This window comes from Poecilia formosa, unplaced genomic scaffold (assembly GCF_000485575.1).
Source record: "Poecilia formosa unplaced genomic scaffold, Poecilia_formosa-5.1.2 Scaffold652, whole genome shotgun sequence".
In the NCBI taxonomy this organism is placed as follows: Eukaryota; Metazoa; Chordata; class Actinopteri; order Cyprinodontiformes; family Poeciliidae; genus Poecilia; species Poecilia formosa.
In genome coordinates, this window is record NW_006800591.1 from 60,072 (window position 1) to 77,381 (window position 17,310).

Below are 17,310 nucleotides of genomic sequence, written 5' to 3' on the forward strand. Positions count from 1 at the left end.
CTACAGCATGCTGGCCTCACAGGAGCCAGGCTGCAGTATCTGCAGAGTGACGATGACCTTCACTGCTTTCCTGAACCAGGGGTAGAACAGGGAGTAGATCACAGGGTTCAAGCACGAGTTAAAATAAAAGAGAAAGAACAAATAAGGCGTGGGAGAAGTGGTCGTCAAACTGACCTCAACAAGAGTGTAGCAATAAAACGGACAGTAGCACATCAGATACACAAAGACGAGGATACCCAGCGTCCTGGCCGCTTTCAGCTCCGACGCTTTGGCCCTTCGCTCCTTTCTCTCCCCGCGGAGCTGCAGTCTGGCGGCTGCAACGTGAGAACGCATGGCGCGGGCCTGAGACACGGCCACCGCAAACACTCTGGTGTACAGCACTACGATGATGGTAACCGGGATTATAAAATTCAGAACCAGATCGACGGTGGCCACGGCATAGTTGATAAAAACCATGCACTCTCCGGAACAAGAGTTACTGCTGCCCGGCCTCCTCAGCTCGTCCTTCAAATACAAAACGCTGTAGAGCGCATACCAGAACCAACACCCACAAACGCAGCATTTCACTCTGGCCGCGGACATCCTGGTGGGGTAATGCATGGGATCACAAATGGCAACATAGCGATCAACCGATATGAGGATGATATTTCCGATGGAAGCGGAGACGACGTGAGCGACCAAGTAACTGTACAGAACACACAGAGCATCTCCGAGGAACCAGCATGCTTTGTTTCGGAGGACTTCCAGAGGCATCAACAGGAGACCGACAAGGAAGTCTGACACAGCCAGAGAGAGGAGGAGGATGTTAGTGGGTGTGTGGAGCTGCCTGGAAGGAAGACAAAAATATCAATAACTAACAAATCCAAGAGATAAGTGGCTAAAATGTTAAATTTAGGTATCCGTAGGCTGCAAGAGGTGATTCTGAAAGATGCTTCTTGCCTGAAGTGAGAGATTGAGATGATGATCAGCAGGTTGAGAGTGACGGTCAGTAGAGAGACGAGCAGCACCATGTCCAGGATTACAGCTTCAGACCAGAGACGCTCCGGCTTCTTGCAGGAGTTGTTGAGAAGTTGCGGGAAACAAAGTTCAGTTGAGCTCCGGGTCTCCATCAGCAGGGAGATGAACCTCTCTGACCAGAACCGTCTTCAGTGCTGCAGATTTATCACGTTCCTCGCTGCCTCCCCATTGTCATTCCTGTAGACACTCCTCTCCAGCTGCGTCTCCATTACAAATGTGTGCAAAACTTTGTCAATATTCCTCTAATGTTGGAGGGGGAAAAAAACAAAACACAATTTCACTGTTCCCGTTAAGAGTCAAAGTGTATCGACTACACTATGCACCTAAGTTGTACTTTATTACTACATCTGAAATTAAAGTAAATTATCCTGTACCAACCAGATAGGTTTACGTTTACATTTTTGTTTGTGTTTGTTCTGTTCATAAGCGAAAAATCAAATGAAAATTTTAATTATGAAAAAAAAAATGTCAGACAAGAAGAAGTTGGTTCAGTAAAAAACATGCCGTACCGTTCTCCTCCTACCACTTCCTGTCGTCTTCTTCGTGACTTTTACGCCAGTGGTAACATCCAGATGTTGACCACGACTCGCGATGGGGGAAAAAGAAGGGTTCCCATTTTCAGTTTAGCAAAATGTACTAATTTCAATATTGCAGAAAAAAACCCTCATCCTTACACAAAAAAAAAATCTTTGTCAAAAAAGGAGAATTTTTTACAAAATTTGCATGATTCTATTAGGCAAATTTATGTGCAGAATTCCAATTTTGGGTCAATGGAAACACAACTTCTAAAGACATGCAGCTTTCATTGTTAAACTATATACATATATACATGGGGCTGGACAGTGGTGCAGTTGGTAGAGCTGTTGCCTTGCAGCAAGAAGGTAAGAAGGTTCTGGGCTCGATTCCCGGCCCTGGTCCTTCTGCATGGAGTTTGCATGTTCTCCCTGTGCATGCGTGGGTTTTCTCTGGGTACTCCGGTTTCCTCCCACAATCCAAAAAACATGACTGTCAGGTTAATTGGCCTCTCCAAATTGTCCCTATGTGAGTGTGTGTGCATGGTTGTTTGTCCTGTTTGTCTCTGTGTTGCCCTGCACAGACTGGCGACCTGTCCAGGGTGACCCTACCTGGAACATTTGCTGGAGAGGCACCAGCACCCCTTCTGACCCCACTAAGGGATAAGGGTGTAAAGAAAATGGATGGATGGATATATATACATATTTTTGCCATAACTGTTGTTCACACAACCTCACTCGCTGGCTGCGTTTCCATTGACCATAAAGTTGCACAAATTGATAGTACTGAAATAAATCTGCATAACGTAAACATGCCAAGTGTGGAAAAAGAAAACTCTTTTTGATAAGTTTTGGAGCTGGGATCAGCCGCATTGAAATATACTTATTTCGTAAAACTGCAATAGGAACACTTTTTTTCGCATCATACGAGTTGCATGATCAACTCTCGGATGTTACTACTGCCGAAAACATGGAAGAAGACGACAGGAACGGTTTGTTTTATTTGGACAACGTAGCTGGCTGAACCGGAGCTCTCTCAGCATTGCACAGTTCATAAAAAGTTGTGTGTCATTCAGACTTGTTGAATCCATAACTATTCTGTAAAATTAGCGGTTACAATTTTCCCCAAAATAGTGCATATGTAGCGGCTCCTATTTATAAGAGGCAACGTCTTTTCTGATGGCAGCCATGATGAGTGTATTTCATATAACTGTTTACATCTGTCGCTGCCATGTGTTTTTTTCATGACTTATTTAACGTCACGTCGTATTTAATGGAAACACTACAATTCCTAAATTGTGTTCTTTCAACATTAGCAGGATACAGACATTTGTGCACATCTGTAACGGAAAAGCAGACAACGATTCACCACGTTGTCTTTTGGTTAAATAGATTACACAGAACTGATTTAGTGTAGGTTAGGGCAAACTGTTCATATTATTAAATTGCTTTATTTGTAGTTCTGAACATGTTTAGGTTTATAGTATTTTTAATCACTTTTTGTCTTGCTAACTTTGATGTTCCTTTCTACAAATGACAAACTATCCAAAATTAGGCCAGGACATCATTTAACGACCGCTAGAAGAGCAGCAGGTGGAGGGTGTGAGGAACCTTAGTAGGTTTGCCATATACCTTGATTTTCAAGTCAGTTTATTGTGTTTTCAAGAAAGAGAAGGAAGCAAAGATTTTTTACTTTAATCGGCAATGAACAGTTTTGTTTTTTTTTTTTTCAATTTCTGTGAATAAATACATTAAACTTTTTAATAACATTTTCAGAAGAACTTACTGGAGATTTGGTTTAGTAAATTTATAAAAGTTTAAGCAGATGCAGACAATGACCACATAGATGACACAATGAAACAACGCAGAAAATGATCAAGGATTTTTTTGTGATGCGCCTGAATCGTACTGAGCCAGAAACATGCAGGATGCCGGCATCTAACAGCGCTGTTGTTGAATGCAATCACACGCGCCATGCATGTGACTATTTTCTCCATGTGAGAAAAATCTGAAGGTTGTTCCAAAAAAAAAAAAAAAAGTTTTCCACAAAGGATTCAACACAAATTTTTACCCTACAACTTCATGGCCAGACTAAGTTTCTTTGACTCCTTTGTATTTGATTCTGACATGTTTGTGATGTGAAGGAAGGAAACCTTCAGCCTTAAAATTGTGCAGCGCTATTAAAATATTAATGACATGGACGTTGCTTATTGTCACTTAAAAAACAGTCATGAGAAGATGCATTTTCTTAAGAACCACATTAAGCAAAGCATATGATTATCAGTTGTTTGTTATCAAATGTGTTACAGCATTTTATTTTTATTTAGCGGTGAGCTTATGGTAGAGACAGAAAAACTGAAACACGTCTTTCAGTGTCACTGCAGTACGTTGGCCTGACAGGATCCGGGCTGCAGGATTTGCAGTGTGACAATGAGCTTGATCGCTTTCCTGAACCAGGAGTAGAACAAGGCGTAGATCATGGGGTTCATGCAAGAGTTAAAGTAGAAGAGAAAGAACAGAAAAGGCACAGAGGGAGTGTTAGGCAGGTTCACTATGACAAGAACGTAACCATAAAACGGACAGTAACACATTAGATACACAAAGACAACAACTCCAAGGGTCCTGGCTGCTTTCAGCTCCGACTTCTTCGACTTCAGGCCCACCGACAGCCGCATGGTCACGGCAGTGGCGTTGGAGCGCATGGCACGGGCCTGGGACACGGCCACCACGAACACTCTCACGTACAGCACCACGATGACTGTGACCGGAAATATAAAATTCAAAATTAGATCAACAGTGCCCGTTACAGCGTTGACCACAATGGCGCACTGTCCGACGCAGGAGTTAGCCCTGCCGAGGTGAACCAGCTCGTCTTTTAAGTAGAAGACGCTGTAGGTGCCGTACAGGAGCCAGCAGAGACCGACGCAGCACTTGGCTCTGGCTAAAGTGATCCTGGTGGGGTAGTGCAGAGGATCACAAATGGCCACGTAGCGGTCAGCTGATATAATGATAATATTTCCGACTGAAGCGGAGACAACGTGAGTAATCAGGTAACTGTAGAGGACACACGCGACGTCCCCGAGGAACCAGCAGGTTGTGTTCCTGAAGATTTCCAAAGGCATCAGCAGGAGGCCGACCAGGAAGTCTGACACAGCCAGAGAGAGGATGAAGACGTTAGTGGGAGTGTGGAGCTGCCTGGATGAACAGAGACAAAACAAACAACAAAGGACCAGATTATCTAAGGTTTCGTTTTCAGTCCACTGAAATTGAACCGTTTACTCTCTAAAAACGTGTTTTTGCCTGAAATGGGAGACAGAGATGATGATGAGCAAGTTGAGCACCACAGTCAGCAGAGAGATGAATAAAGTGACGTTCAGGACGACGCCCTCAGACCAGGCGGGTCTCGGCTTTCTGCAGGAGGTGTTGAGATGTTGTGGGAAGCAGAGTTCGCCTCTCTCCTTGTTCTCCATCTCCACACGTCCACAGCTCCTCTGATCTGCCAGCGCTGTACTGCTAATTTAACGTTTTCTTAATCATCCCTCCCCTTCTGGTAACGTCAGCAGGGAATGTTTGACTCACTCTCCCCTCTTGCTCTGCTAGTCAAATTAAAGTTTTGGTAAACAAACTTACGTCAGGATTTTCCCTTGTCTACTTTTTATGGCACAGAAGACGTCCGGTTGAATCTTTGATCAGCTTTTATTTCAAACTGAATACACATTGCTCAGACAATTGGAAATTAACCTTAGCCCATCTTGCACAAAAAATGGGTACAATTGAAATGATTTAAAAAAAAAAAAACATTTTCTATTCACTTGCTTGTTTTTCAACCCTTGAATCATTTATTTCTCTCGTTAATTATCAGCTGCTTTCTAGTTGCCAAAGAGCGTTCCTGTCAAAGTTGTTGGCCAGGATTTCCTCTCAGCCTGTGTTTTCAGTGGTGCTACTGAAGGTCATACCTGTATATAACATTGTTATTTTATGTTACTTTGTTGCTGTTACTGTGGTTGCAGCAGAAGATTCACGCATACAAGAGTCTGTTAGCGTGTAAGTGTTTTGCAACCGTTAATAAAGCCGAGTTATAAGAGTTATAAAGCCTTATACGAATATAAGGCTCGTATATTCAACAATACCTGCTTTGCATTTTAATGTCTTTATTACAACCTTTTGTGGGTATAAAAGTCAAATCTGTGTTCAAAAGATTTAATTGAGCAGCAGAAGCTTTTAAATGTCCGATCATAGTCAGATCCCATTCCAGTGCTCTCTGGATAATGGGAACATTTACGTTAGCTGACCGGTACCGTAGACGCGGTGGTACTGGTCCAATGAACACCGTCCTTCTCCGTCTGGAAAACGTCAGTCAGAGCTGGACCGTGTTCCCTGTATGTCCGAATGTGTCCGTTAAGATGATGGAGGACGGACCACTCTGTGTGGGAGCAGAGGATCAAAGTTGATCTGCGGTATAAAGATCTTTGCTGGTGGGAGCCTGGTCTTCGGTACCCTGATTGTTTATCCCGTCGAACGACAGGCTCAACTTCTGTAATTGTCATTCCACAATGGGAAGCTGTCCACCTGGAGAATCCCAATGCCAAATTGTGGAAATCTGGTCACATTGGAAAGCCCGAGGATGAGCCACTTCTTCCTCATGGTTAGGTTTCCATCCTGCAGTTTGTTCGATGGGTCTGCGCATGCCAGGTGTAGCTCTAGGTCTCTTTGGAGTGATTTTGACAGGTTCTAGAGAGAAAGGCCTGCCATCAGTACATCTGCTGAAGGTCTCTGAGAAACAGGGGTGACAATGTCATCAGGACTGGGACCTGCAGCTGCTGATAACTCACTCACCTCTATCAGGGTCTGTCACCTATTCTTCGTTTACTCTCCGCTTGGTGGTCCGAGTTTCTTCTGGCCCAGGTGGACGCTATGTTAAATGGGTTCCGCCAGTCTTTTCGGACGGGGCTGAACTGTTGTAATTCAGAAAGAGCAGGAAAGTGCAGGGGCAAAGCCTGACCCACGTAAGGAGGCCGTAGTCCTCATGGCAGTAGTCACAGGTTCAATTCCCTGACTGGCCACATTTGCCGCATGTCTTCTCCCTCTCATTACCTTCTTTCCTGTCGGAAAACTTTCAAATAAAGGCCACTAGAGCCAACAAAAGCTTTAAAAAAAAGAAAGAGCAGGAAGTATAACAACCATAGAGAAAACGTCAGAGGGTTGGTAGTTTTCTGTGTTACTGCTGAATATAGTGGACTGTCTTAATTATTTTGTGTAAGATTCGAGCCTTCAGTCTGAAGGCTGTGTGTCGTGGTGCGTTCTGGAAAACCCGTCTCTGCCATTCACACTGCTCCTGTAGTCCGCATGCTACAGTCGTTGGATTCTGGGGCGGCGTCTTCGTTCTGGTGGTTTCTGGTAGTTGCTCCATTCATCACTGTTGCGATGCCCATAGTATTTGTTCCTCCTAACCAGTGATGTATAGTCTCGTCGTCCGTTGGCAGTCTGGTGTTGAAGTTCCCTCTGGACGACACATGGTGGGTTTTGCTTGGTTCCTTCTGTGCATTCTGTCCATCTTTCCTCTTCATTTTCCTCATAAAACATGATTAAGGCACGATTACTTCTGATTGTGGTTATAAGTCACTTATTTGGATTAAAAGGTCAAAAAGGCCAGCAATGTGGCTGTCACTAGCCAAACACACAGTCCGACAGAAGCAGCTGCCGGATGCATCAATGCCCTAACACACCTGTATCAAACCGCTGAATTCCCTCATCATCAGTCGTTCTTCTTAGCAGCAGCCAGTCAATCATGTAATTTAGGTGTCCTGACGAAGAGATGCGTTTAAGGTTTTGTAAACACGTAGTCGGGTCTTGTTGAAATCAAAAATCTCCGCCACATTGTTTAAAAAAATAATTTTGTACACGTGTGATCGGTTTCAGAATAATTTATCCGAACGGACCAGCACAAGCACGCTCCGTTGTTTTAAATTGACCAAACCCATAGGGGGCAGTGTAGCACAAAGCTAAAACCTGTCAGCCAATCAGATTGCTTCAAAACTTCCAGACTTCCAGTTGGGAATTAAATATGGCGCCAGGAGTTTAACTTTGTGGACAGATATGTTGGTTAAACTGATATTAATTATTTTATTAGAGTATGAAGTTATTAAAACAAGTATGTGGATATGCCGGCGCATTATTTGTCACAGACACTAAAGAAAAGTTATTTTTCTCATTTTACAAACAGAATTTCCTCAGATCTCCACTTCAGTCTGAGCTTTTACTAATAATCACTTTTAGTGATACTAAATATATAAAACATACAAACTGAACTAGAACAAAAGTTGCAGTAGCTCTCATACTGAACGCAGAGGACAAACGTGCTCTGCAGTTTGCATCAGTCCAACGAGAGAACAGGCTGTTTAAGCTGCATGATAAAAACTGATGCAGGAACGAGACACAACCCCAGGTTTATTTTTTTATGCCTCATGTCACTGTAGTAGTTTTGTTAATTTTGTAGTTAACTCAGCTATAAAAACAATAAAAAAAACATCAAACTGGCTGTGAAATTTCAGAGTAAAAGCAGTGTGCAGGTTTGGTGGGGGTAAAAAGTTAGATATCAACTCTTTACTTAAAATGCAGCTTGTTATCTGGATGATGAAACTGTTAAAAGTTAAGAGATATTTCCAACCCAAGTGAAAAATGTTGGCAGCGATTGCATCACGCTAGTGTTTGTCTGCATCCTGTCATTGCTGACATGTTTTTTTTTTTTCACACCTTTAATTGTAACCACACCTCAGAGGCTGAGACGACGTCGTCTGACGGTAATCCATGAAGGTGTGAACTGAACTTCCACCAGGAGAGTTTCACCGGCCGTTCAGAGGCTAAACGGGCTGAACAAAAACACATACTGAGGTCTACTGGGGCCTGTGTGTTTGTTTCTGTCTGTAAGCAGATGAATTATACACAATACATCCAGCTAAACTTCTCTCAACCGTCACTGATCTTTGGAGAGATGAATGTTTACACCCAGTTTTAATTGGGCTCATTAAGCAAGACACAAAATAAACTTCTGTGGTACTTTTTTGATGTTTTCTCTCAAAACTTAAGACAGCTTTTCAGCTGGTATGTCTATAGAGTTGTCAAATTATTGACATTATTCCCAGAGAACTTCAGAGTTTTTGTCCTCTGATTAAAACAAAGTCAATCTCAGATAACATCTGAGTTTGTTTTCACAAATTAATATGTGAAACTTTGCTTTTGTCATTTTCTCGCAGAATTGCTGATGCTTGTTTGGATAAAGCCACTGGATGTCACAAATACTATCTGCTTCCGGTGACTCAGTGATAACACTGATAAAAACAAGATTGTCTCAAATGTTTAATATTGGAAGAAAAATGTGACAACCATGTAGGAGAAGGAACTCATTCGTTTTAGGGCAAATAAATAAACAAAAGTATTTCAAAAGACAGCAAATTACAGCTGTAAAAAGATTTCTAAGTGCAATGTTTGAAAGTGTAACACTGATAAAGGGGACAGCACTGAATTAGGATGACATCCCAGAGAGGTGTAGTGGTTCCCAGCAGCAGATCTCTGTTCGTGTCGCACTTCATGACTTCGTCTGGACTTTTGTTCGGGACTGGATCCGTGTGCATTTCGGACACCTTTTCCCCAGGAAACAGTCTTTGTGAAAGCAGGTCTTGCACACTGTGAAGACAGAAAACATGTTGCATGTGAATGCACAATCAGGAGTGATTTTAATAAGTAGCTATGGCTTAGATACATCTCAGTGAATTGTAAAGCCTGGTGGCCGATTTCAGATTTAGAGTTTTTGAACGGGTACCAATAAATCCCATGAGCGTTCCCTGGAGAATGTAGCTTTAACTTTCACATTTCCAAGGAAAGGATAAGGCTGATAAACCAACTGATATTTCTACACTCCTTGAGAAATTCAACAGAGCAAGTTTCCCGTAATCTTCTTAGCTTTTTGTTTTTCAATCAAAGTATTGCTCTCTCACTTTCTTGCAGTTTGAATGAACTTCAGGCATGTTGCAGATGCCCATCTCCAGCAGACAAGAGGCGTCGTCAGTCCGTCGCAGGGCTGGTCCTCTTTAATACACCTCTAGTTTGTTTGCCTAGAAAATCCGGTTCATTTGGGGAGGCGTGAATGTGTAATCGAATTCTGATGCGGACCAAAAAAGCAAACTCTGGTCCGCCTAAAAACGCAGGCCTCAGTTCGGGTGAAGTGAACTCCGGCACGGTTCGAAGGCCGAACCGAACACCGCTCCAAAAACAGGATGTGGACTATAGCGCAGAGCATTCTGGGTAAATACAACCAAAACAAGCATGCGAGTCCAGCACTAGCGAGAGAAATGGTTTGTGGTTTGTTGCCAAAGACTAAAGAGAAATCCTACAGCTGTTAAAATCTGACACTGCTCCGATTTTGTCTACATTTCATGAAGAAGAAAGTTGCGCTCATGTCTTCTTCAGAGGTTTTTGCACCGAATTCCTTCAGTAGTAGTTGTTGCAGCGCCACCACAGGCGAGGGGGAAAACAAGTTTGGCTCGTTTGACACAGTGCAGTGTGAAAGTGAACCACACCAGCTGTAAATGAAACAAACGTTGCAATGTTGTCCCTGAATCAAACAGAGTCTACTTGACCTTCAGGTGAGAAAACACCCGTACTTGTCGTCTACTCCACTCAGCATTAATGTCCATATTAAAGAACGCTGATGCCACTTTGACCTTTGACCTTGTAGCTTTAGTGTGTAGATTAGAAAAAATATTTCCAACTGCCCCGTCATGCTTCAGGACTAATGCTTTGTTAGGTTGTGTTAATCATGCTTACCTGGACATCGCTGGCATTTGTCTTTCTGAAAAGGAAAGATGATGTCCTTCGCTCGACAGAACTCGCAGATGAAGCCTCGGCCCCTGCACAGCTGCGGGGAAGAGGAGAAAATACCAGAGAGTTTGATCTGAGCCCAACGCTGCAATCGTCACTTCATTCTTCACACTGAAGGCAAGAGCAGCAGCACTGGCGTCCAGATGGACTGACTGACTGAACCGTCGTCCAGAGTGCAGCTCGGTAAGACCAACCTCACAGTTGTCGACGTGCTCCACGGCGGCGGTGAGCAGCGCCCGGGCCTGCGCCACCAGCTGGCCCTTCTTCACCCTGTAGAGGTCTTCCATGGAGAAGAGCAGAGGCTCGTCCAGCAGGTGAGCAGGAAGTGGCTCAAACTCGGCCAACACCCTGCAGCAGAAACACAGCATCACGTCAAAAAAGTTTACAGGCAGCCAACGTTTCAGCTGAAACGACACATTTAGCCGCTGTGCTCCGGTTCTCAGTATCACACATGTGAGATTTAAGTTATTTTGGTTTGAGTTTTGATGAAGTGATTCTACTTTGCGTCACTTTTGCTGCCTGATTGCTTCTTCAAAATTAAAAAAAAAAGCAATAAACCAGGAAGTGCATCTTCCTGAAACAAAAATAAACTCCTCCATATGAAATTACTAATTTAAAAACTCATAAAAGAACCATAAAGTCAATTTGTTCAAAGAAACCACAAAAATGTGTAAAACTCCATATTTCTGTTAGTTTCATGTTAAAATGAAATTACAACAATGACAGCGGAACTGGTCTCTTTTTCACTTTCATATATCACTTAACATAACCTCTCACCAACACACACATGCTTCTGTTGTATATGTGTTAAAATCAGGTTTGTTTTAAATTAACGCTGTTTGTAGAACCCCAAAATAAATTAAAACCAAGAAAAGATAAAAGTATTAATAACTAAATTATCATTCTTCAGCCACAGCATTATTTCCAAAAATATGAATATCTGTTAAAAAAGAAAACTACAAATGTATTATTGTACATTCCTTTGAATTTTATATATTTCTCTAATTTTATTCCTTAGTTTAGTTTTGTTTGTAATTCTGAATACGTTTCTGTGCTTTTGTTTGGAATAAGACTAGACTTAAAAAATTAAACTATTGTGTGTCTCATGAGCCTTTACTTTCTCCAAAGCAAAAGCAAAAGTTTTATTCATTGTGCAAAGAAACCCAAGAAATGAATAGAAGCTCAAACGTTTGCGATTCAGTTGACTTGAGGGAAACAAATGGCATTTTCTATATGAGATGGAAAAATATCTGAAATGTCAAGTCTGTGTTTATGTAGAACCACAGCATGTACAGCCACTATCGACCCTATTTTAGGGTTGCATTTGGAAAGGGAAGACATATTTTTGAGAGAGGAGTGAAAAAGGTCATCTAAACATGAGACACCACCATCAAACAGAGTTGGTTCCCTCGGGTTCCCTCTTCGCTCATCTCGGCCCGACAATCATTCTTCAGCCACTCACACCTGGATCATGAAAATCAAAGACTTGCTTTACATATGTCCATATCGCACCTCTCAGATAATCTGCAGGCTTTCAGCAGCTTCCTGATCCCGATCAGCTGCTCCCTCAGCTCCTGAGGGGGACAGATGAAGACAGACGGCGTCTCATTTTTTAATGTGTAGCGTCTCCCAGCATTTGTGCGATACATAGATATGTGCATACGCTTACTAACGCCAAAACGACTCACCCTGAACCTGTCCAGGTCTTTCACTTTGCTCCACAGAGCCTTTCCCACGGAGCTGAGGTCAAACAGAGGCTGAGACCAGACCGAGTCCAGCAGCTGCTTGGAGAAGTCGCTCACAGAGTACCTGCAATGTTCAGACCAGTGTAACAGTTTTTAAAACACTCTGTTCTTGAATCCAGAAAATCTCAAAGAAATTTGACTTCTTTGCCAACTGGGTTTTCACAAACTACCAAAGCTGCACATATTTTTAAAACGCTGATTGATCATTCTACCACTTCTTTATGTCAGATGGTTGCCATTTGGGGGGGAAAAAAATGTAGTTCATGTAATTTCATGTTTTCATTTTAATAGTTAAGTTTCTACCTGCATTTGGGACGTTTAGAAGCTTCAGTTTTGTTACCTTATAAAAAATAAGAGCTGATCGACTCAAACACGTCAGAACCACAGTCGTTAGAAAAATGCTTTAATACAAAACATTCAGAACATGATTTGTATTCAGATGTATTAAAATAATAGATTAGCAGTTTTAAGCATATTTTTTTTGTACCGAAGCCGTCGACTGAAAAGATTATGAAACTGGAGAGTAGTAGGAAAATGTAGCAGAGTGGCATAACTAAAGTCTATGGGGGGGGAAAAGTTACATTTTTATCAAAAAGTGAAAACACTAGTGTGTTTTTCTTTTTGTAGCAATATTAAAATATCATGCTTTAGATGTAACTTTTAGTTATTATTATTATTTTTAATTAGATAAAATTCTGTAAAACATTCAAGCCCCACTGCTCCAACAATATTAATAAATGCTTCTTCTAGAATCACAAATGTCAGATATATCATCAGCCAAAGCAGTCATTCATTTCAGTACTTTGGCTGTGACACATTGTTATTATTACTAATGTTTATTTGTTTATTTGTTTACCTGCTAAAGTCCCAGTTGGACAGAACTCGACCCGGAATGACTGCCTCTGATCCACTGTGGCAGCAGTCACAGAAATATCTGTCAAAGAAAATCAGAAATAATTAACAATGACATCATAGTAATAATGACAATAAAATACTTCAATAACATCTTTTGCGTACCTTCCCAGGTATTCACAGTGCCGCAGTTTCTTGATGTATCCTGGAAGCAGAAGAAGAACTCAGACTCAGTTTTCTACCATTAAACTTGAACATTCGTTTCTCAGTTAGCACTGATTTTAGTTCACTGCAGCTGCTGAATTTGAATTGGTGCCACATGTAAAAAGCTACATACTGAAAACCATAACGGTCCAGTCCTATAGTTTCTGTAATTATTATCATTTTTTTATTTTTGCAGTATTAGAGCACCACATTTCTTGCTAAATTAAAGTCTTGATGTCATATAATTTGGTAATGTAAATATAAGCAGTTATTATGAGCCTCAGCTGCTCTGAGTTTCTTATTGTGCAGCAGGAAAAGCAGTGGTTGAGTTGCCCTGCTGTGTTGACAGTAGGGTAAATTTTAGTCTGGCTGGATATACAGCCTTCAGTTAGAAAAAGGTCCAACTCGTTAAGCTGTTTAGATTCAGATATTCAGCTAATAAATGACACATAAAAGACAATCTACAAGCTCGCACTGTGTTCAGCTGCTAGCTAAACGTTAGCTGCAAACACGGCAGAAGTTAGCCTCTTATCTGTGCTAAAGCTAAAGGCAGTTTGATCAAACATGGAGTGGATGATTGTATGGGGTGTGAAAATATTCATGAGACCTTTGATCTATTTGTAAAACAAGAAACACAAGCATTTGTGATACATTAGCATTAGCTTAATATCTGCAGAATATGATCTAGTGTAAGCTGGAATTAATTATTCATCACATTTTTGTGGATTGGTGAAACTTCTGCTCTATTTGTAAAAAAATAAATAAATAGTGAGTCTTAGTTTTCCCAAAATTGCTAAAATGTTGTTCTTGTGTCATGAATTATACACGCTTCGCAAGCTTGATGCATTGTCGCACTCCTAAAACGTGTGTGCATCACAGTTAATTGTTCTGTCCGTCAAACGTAAATCCCCAAAATGTAAATGTCTGAATTGGTTGTCGTCGACACTCACTGGGCTCCACCTCTGTCCCACAGCCCGCGCACAGGTAGTGTTGTAAGGCTACCACCTCACTCCGTCTAGACCAGGAAACAAAAAGGTTATTTAACATCCAGTCACATTTCCCTGATAGTTTTTTGTTTGTTTTTGACATTTTCTGTCTGCTCAGAAGGGGTCATGACCTTTGTTGTGGCTGGATAGAGAAAATGATCTGGAAACTGGGCGGTGCCCAGTTAAGGGTTCCCCTCATCCTGGTCCTGAGTCGGATCTCCTCCGTCAGGCTCCCGGTCTTTACCTCCACGCCTCCAGTACCTGGTAACTAATGGAGACCAATGGAAGAGGGGTCATAGTTTATCTATAATCCCATTATAACAACTAAGGCTTTCGTGCAGAAACTCACGGGCTATGAAGACGTAACAAATCCATTCCAACACAAACTGGAAACGAAATAACTAAACACAAATCAATAGTGACTTTAAGCATAGATGAAGGAACTCGGAACGTAAACGAACCAGAGTTTGACTAAAGCGGACTAAACAGGGCTGGTGTGCAAATCTTTATTTAGCCAAATTTTGATGCTCATGGTCGGTTTGCAAGGAAAAAAACAAACAAACTTTTCGGCTCTGCTAAGTTTTCACCTCTTGCAGTGAACTGCGGAGGCTTTGCCGTCCTCTCCGATGCACGTGGGAAGGAAGCCACTTCCTTTTGAACTCCAGCACCAGCTGCTGGGCCAGCCACTCTGCACTGCTGGCGAAACACCACATGATACACATTCAGAGACACTCGGTGGGTCAAATGTGTGCTGTGGATTGAGCTGTAGATGAAGAAAATGTCTTACTTTCCGATCAAATCTGGTGTCATTGTGCCGACCCCATAGTCTGAAATTGAAGCACATGATTCTTTATTCATAAAACAACAGTAAAAAGATGAACCGACATGTAACACAGGGAGTTATGTTGATTCTCTATGTTTGGTTTTATATTTAAGATGTTTGCATGTTGGTTCCGTCTGAAAACTGATCATCAGATCAGATGAATTTATTGCATATTCACATCCTGCTGCAGTTCCTGTTTCTGCTCATACATCTGTTAAAGAAATAAGAGCAACGCTATCTGATCATTTTATATGACGGGGAGCTGCGTTGTGCAGCAGCCTGCGACGTGAGCCACCATTTAGAAATAAAAACATCGAACACTTTGAAACTGCTTGTCACGCCCTCCTGAGCTCCAAAACTCAAAGTTATTCCAAGAAAGTTGGCCGTGAGTGGTTTGTTTCTGGAACACACTTCTGACTTGATTAGTATATGGTGTTTGCTTTTTTAGCAAAAGTACAAACAGAACAACAACTAAAGCTGTCTTTCAACCTAGGCGTAAACGAAAGTGTGTTCCTGTGAATCTTACAAGTTCAAAAGGTGGATAATTTTTTTTATTTTTTACAAAACCTTCTGTCGTCACACCACAAGACATGTGAGACAAACAAAAGAAGTCATGCACATAGTAAAAACAGGTTTGGGTTCTATTGCGTTCCGATGAGAGTTTGTAAAAGGGTGGAGCCTGCAGGAGTAGGAGGTCTGACGGACAGGCTGAGGACAGATTTTTATGGGCAGCACACCCACCACACCCACCGGTTTATCTTGATTTCTTACATTAATAGGAAGGTCTAAAAGTTCCCAAAGAAATCATAACAATACCAAACAAAGAAATTATTGGCAGCATGGTCCTAAGCTAAAATAAGGATATTCTGTTTAAATAAATAAATAAATTTATGGGATTAATAATTCACAAAAAAATCTGCTTATTAAAGGGATACATGAGCATTTCCTACAAAACTGAGCAATCAAAACCAGTTCTGTCTCGCTGATGTCTCCCCCTGCTGGTTAATAAGCAGAATACACATTCACCCTGTTTATGGATTCTGAATGGATTCATCAAGTCTTAGTTGGAGTCGGTGGAACAGGTTGTTCTCAAACTCTTTTTCCTGGTCATGATGTAACTTTTCAGGGTAGCCAAAGTGGGAATAAAGTCATAAAAACTCTTCTCAGCTGCCGTTTTGCCTGAATTGTTCTCAGTTGCATAGGCTTGTGCAAAGCCAGTAAAATGATCAACCAGAACCAGAATGTACTCATAACCACCTCTGCTTGGCTCAAGGTGCAAATAATCTACAGAAATGAGCTCAAAAGGGCTGCTGGTTGTTATTGAACCCATTGGTGCTTCTGAAGCTCGTTTGGTTGTTTCTGCTTGACACAACTGCACTGACGGATGACATAATCTTCAATGTCATTTTGCATTAAAGGCCAATAAAACCTCCCTCTGGCAAGCTGGATGACTTTGTCAGCACCAACATGTCTCATGTCATCATGCAGCGTTTTTAACACCGTTTGCTTCAGTTTGCTGGGTAAAACCAGCTGTTTTCTGTTCAGTCTGTCTGTACAACACTTCCCTGTCCAATGTTAGTCTTTTCCACTCATTTACCAGCCTGCGTGTCTCTCGACCCATCTGACTCTAATCTTTACTGTTTGGCTTCCTCCCCTTCATTTTCAGGTTTATCACCTCACAGATGGCAGCATCACCCCTCTGTGCCGCACTAATATTATCTGGGGTGATAACTGGGGTGCCTTCACTGTTTGTGTCATCATCAATGTGGAGCAAACTTAATGCAGCCACCCATGGTACATCACCACCTCTCATAGCTTCGTCCCCCTGCCAGATTGCAGAAACCACCTCTGGGTCATGACTTCTGTATATTCACTCACATGTTTCTCTAGAGGGACTGGGTAACGTGAGAGGGTGTCAGCATCAGCATTAGCTTCACCAGGTCTATATTTTATGGTGAAATGAAAGTCAGCTAACTCCCCAACCCAGCGATGTCCGGTGGCATTTAACCTAGCTGTGCTCAGGACGTAGGTAAGGGGATTATCGTCAGTGTACACATTGTCAGTGTGTGGACATTTTAGGGCAATGACACTTTGACAAGTGATAAGCATTTCAAGCGACAAACCTGAATTTTTATAGTTATATTTGTTATTTCTACTCTAGATGTCTGGAGACATCTTTTAAAATGGGGGAGAGTTTAGTGTGTTGAGAAACAGTAAAAAAAAAAAAAAAAAGACAGAAAACAAAAGACAAGACCAATTCTGATAGAAAATTAGGGGTGTATTCTTCTTTTTTA

At 41.8% G+C, this 17,310-nt stretch overlaps 3 protein-coding genes across 3 annotated transcripts in view; all 3 read right to left on the reverse strand.

The window, feature by feature from the left end:
• LOC103130612 (trace amine-associated receptor 13c-like) lies at nt 1-1,109 on the reverse strand. The gene is made up of 2 exons (XM_007542055.1): nt 940-1,109; nt 1-826 (listed from the first exon to the last, which is right to left on the reverse strand). Exons 1-2 carry the CDS (start codon nt 1,107-1,109, stop codon nt 1-3), a joined length of 996 nt encoding a protein of 331 aa, XP_007542117.1.
• A 2,795-nt stretch (nt 1,110-3,904) lies between these two features.
• On the reverse strand, nt 3,905-5,343 carry LOC103130613 (trace amine-associated receptor 13c-like). Its single transcript, XM_007542056.2, has 2 exons — nt 4,830-5,343; nt 3,905-4,724 (listed from the first exon to the last, which is right to left on the reverse strand). Exons 1-2 carry the CDS (start codon nt 4,997-4,999, stop codon nt 3,905-3,907), a joined length of 990 nt encoding a protein of 329 aa, XP_007542118.1. The 5' UTR covers nt 5,000-5,343.
• Nucleotides 5,344-5,683: 340 nt separating this feature from the next.
• rubcnl (rubicon like autophagy enhancer) overlaps nt 5,684-17,310 on the reverse strand; it is a 39,550-nt gene continuing 27,923 nt past the window's right edge. The window contains exons 5-17 of the mRNA XM_016666049.1: nt 14,981-15,020; nt 14,781-14,889; nt 14,325-14,461; nt 14,158-14,222; nt 13,169-13,208; nt 13,008-13,085; nt 12,095-12,215; nt 11,919-11,980; nt 10,601-10,754; nt 10,353-10,443; nt 8,283-9,212; nt 7,256-7,333; nt 5,684-7,100 (exon numbers count right to left, since the gene is read on the reverse strand). Coding sequence (XP_016521535.1) covers nt 9,115-9,212; nt 10,353-10,443; nt 10,601-10,754; nt 11,919-11,980; nt 12,095-12,215; nt 13,008-13,085; nt 13,169-13,208; nt 14,158-14,222; nt 14,325-14,461; nt 14,781-14,889; nt 14,981-15,020 — 995 coding nt within the window. The 3' untranslated portion in view covers nt 5,684-7,100; nt 7,256-7,333; nt 8,283-9,114. The remainder of the gene's footprint in view (nt 7,101-7,255; nt 7,334-8,282; nt 9,213-10,352; nt 10,444-10,600; nt 10,755-11,918; nt 11,981-12,094; nt 12,216-13,007; nt 13,086-13,168; nt 13,209-14,157; nt 14,223-14,324; nt 14,462-14,780; nt 14,890-14,980; nt 15,021-17,310) is intronic.

Excerpts from the sequence above, each read along its gene's own strand:
- LOC103130613 (XM_007542056.2), bottom strand. The coding sequence starts at position 4,999 with ATGGAGAACAAGGAGAGAGGCGAACTCTGCTTCCCACAACATCTCAAC. Across the intron at positions 4,725-4,829 it reads ATCTCTGTCTCCCATTTCAG|GCAGCTCCACACTCCCACTA; the intron begins GCAAAAACACGT and ends CTGTTCATCCAG.
- LOC103130612 (XM_007542055.1), bottom strand. The coding sequence starts at position 1,109 with ATGGAGACCCGGAGCTCAACTGAACTTTGTTTCCCGCAACTTCTCAAC. Across the intron at positions 827-939 it reads ATCTCAATCTCTCACTTCAG|GCAGCTCCACACACCCACTA; the intron begins GCAAGAAGCATC and ends TCTTCCTTCCAG.